We start from the raw sequence: 1,548 nt of genomic DNA on the forward strand, positions 1-1,548 counted from the left end.
GCAGGAAAGAAAAACATAAGCAGATTAAACTTCTGTTTTAACAAATCAATGTCCATGTCACATTAAGAATTATTGCAACAGGTTATAATCTATTGCTTCTTTTATTCCCCAAGATAAGGAGGACATCATACAGAGAAGGGAATCGGCTCACTTGAAAACCCGTCTGTTCACACCGTCCGGCACGGTCAACCAGCTTCTGAAGGGGGTACTGACCAACAGGCCAATAGATGGAGAGCAGCAAAACTTCCTGCGAGGACTCCATCTACATAAAGATTACCATCAGCACTCACAGTTTACTACATGGACAGGTAAGTCATGAGATGACTAAGTGCCACTCCAAAATGATCGCTACCAAAAAATAAAAAGATATATTGTTTAGCATCGCAACCGTTCACGATGTTCATTATTACATGTTGACATGCATCAGTGGCATCCCTGACCTTTTTGCTGCCTGAGGAGGCGGGGAAAGGGTGCCAGGCGGTTGGGGGCAGGATGCTCTGGCTGGCGTCCCGCTCAGCTTTTCTTTTGTTTTGCCGGCCAGAGCATCCCAGGTTGCTAAGAGCTAGGCGGAGAGATGTGTATGGCCAGCATGAGAAGCCTGACCAATGAGAAGCACTTCTAACCACGCTGACCAATGTGAAGCACTTCTTGCTAGGAAGCGCTTCTCATAGGTCAGCGCCGTCAGGGCGAAATTCGCAATACATAGAGCAGGGCTGTGCTATATGGCAGTACAGCACAGAGGAAGGAGCATTCGCCAAAAAATAACTATAGAAGGGGGTAATTTATTCACATGTGTGATTCGTTTCGCTCCGAATCAAATTTGTATGAATTTTCAGAAATTCGGGCATTTGGACACATCTGAATTTCCGAATCCCAATGCATCCGAATGCATCTGAATCTGAATTTCTGTTTACCCATGCATCCAAATGGGTGTGTGAATACAAATTTTCGTTATGGCAACATGGGAGCCATATACAGTATATACATATAATACTAAAGCTGAGGTTCCTAGACCCAAATGGCATTCGGGATCCGAATTTCCAAATTGCATTCAGGAGCTCCCGAATGCCATTGGTGTCTGGGAGCCTCAGCTTTAGTAATACAGTATATGTACCGTATTTTGCGGTCTATAAGACGCTCCGGACGATAGGACGCATGGCTTCTGTGACAGAAATTCTATGACAGAAATTCTGTCACAGAAGCTGCAGTTAGTGACTGCTGAGACAGGTGGCGCTGTCTCAGTAATCACACGGAGCAGACGAAGAACGACGTTCTTCGTATGCTCAATGGGCTCTATGGTGAGCTCCTATGGGGGACCGTGACGGGTCACGGTCCCCCAGAGGAATGGGGTACCCAGAAAACCACGGCGGGGGGGCGGACACGATCGTCGATGCCGCCGCCGCTCGATTTAATACAAGGGATCTAATTAGATCCCTTGTATTAAACGAACAGCGGCTCCCACTGTACATTCAGCTCCGCTTGTCAGGAGCAGGGCTGAATGTACAAAAAGAAACTACTCGCCCGGCGCCCGAAACTGCATGTCCCGGG

At 47.4% G+C, this 1,548-nt stretch overlaps 1 protein-coding gene across 1 annotated transcript in view; it reads left to right on the forward strand.

The window, feature by feature from the left end:
• Window positions 1-1,548, forward strand: part of LOC108793921 (cytosolic phospholipase A2 delta-like) — a 40,249-nt gene that overhangs the window by 31,891 nt on the left and 6,810 nt on the right. The window contains exon 16 of the mRNA XM_018564881.1: window positions 114-308. Within this exon, the coding sequence (XP_018420383.1) occupies window positions 114-308 (195 nt within the window). The remainder of the gene's footprint in view (window positions 1-113; window positions 309-1,548) is intronic.

This window comes from Nanorana parkeri, unplaced genomic scaffold (genome assembly GCF_000935625.1).
Source record: "Nanorana parkeri isolate BGI_ZX_2015 unplaced genomic scaffold, ASM93562v1 scaffold791, whole genome shotgun sequence".
Classification (NCBI taxonomy): domain Eukaryota; kingdom Metazoa; phylum Chordata; class Amphibia; order Anura; family Dicroglossidae; genus Nanorana; species Nanorana parkeri.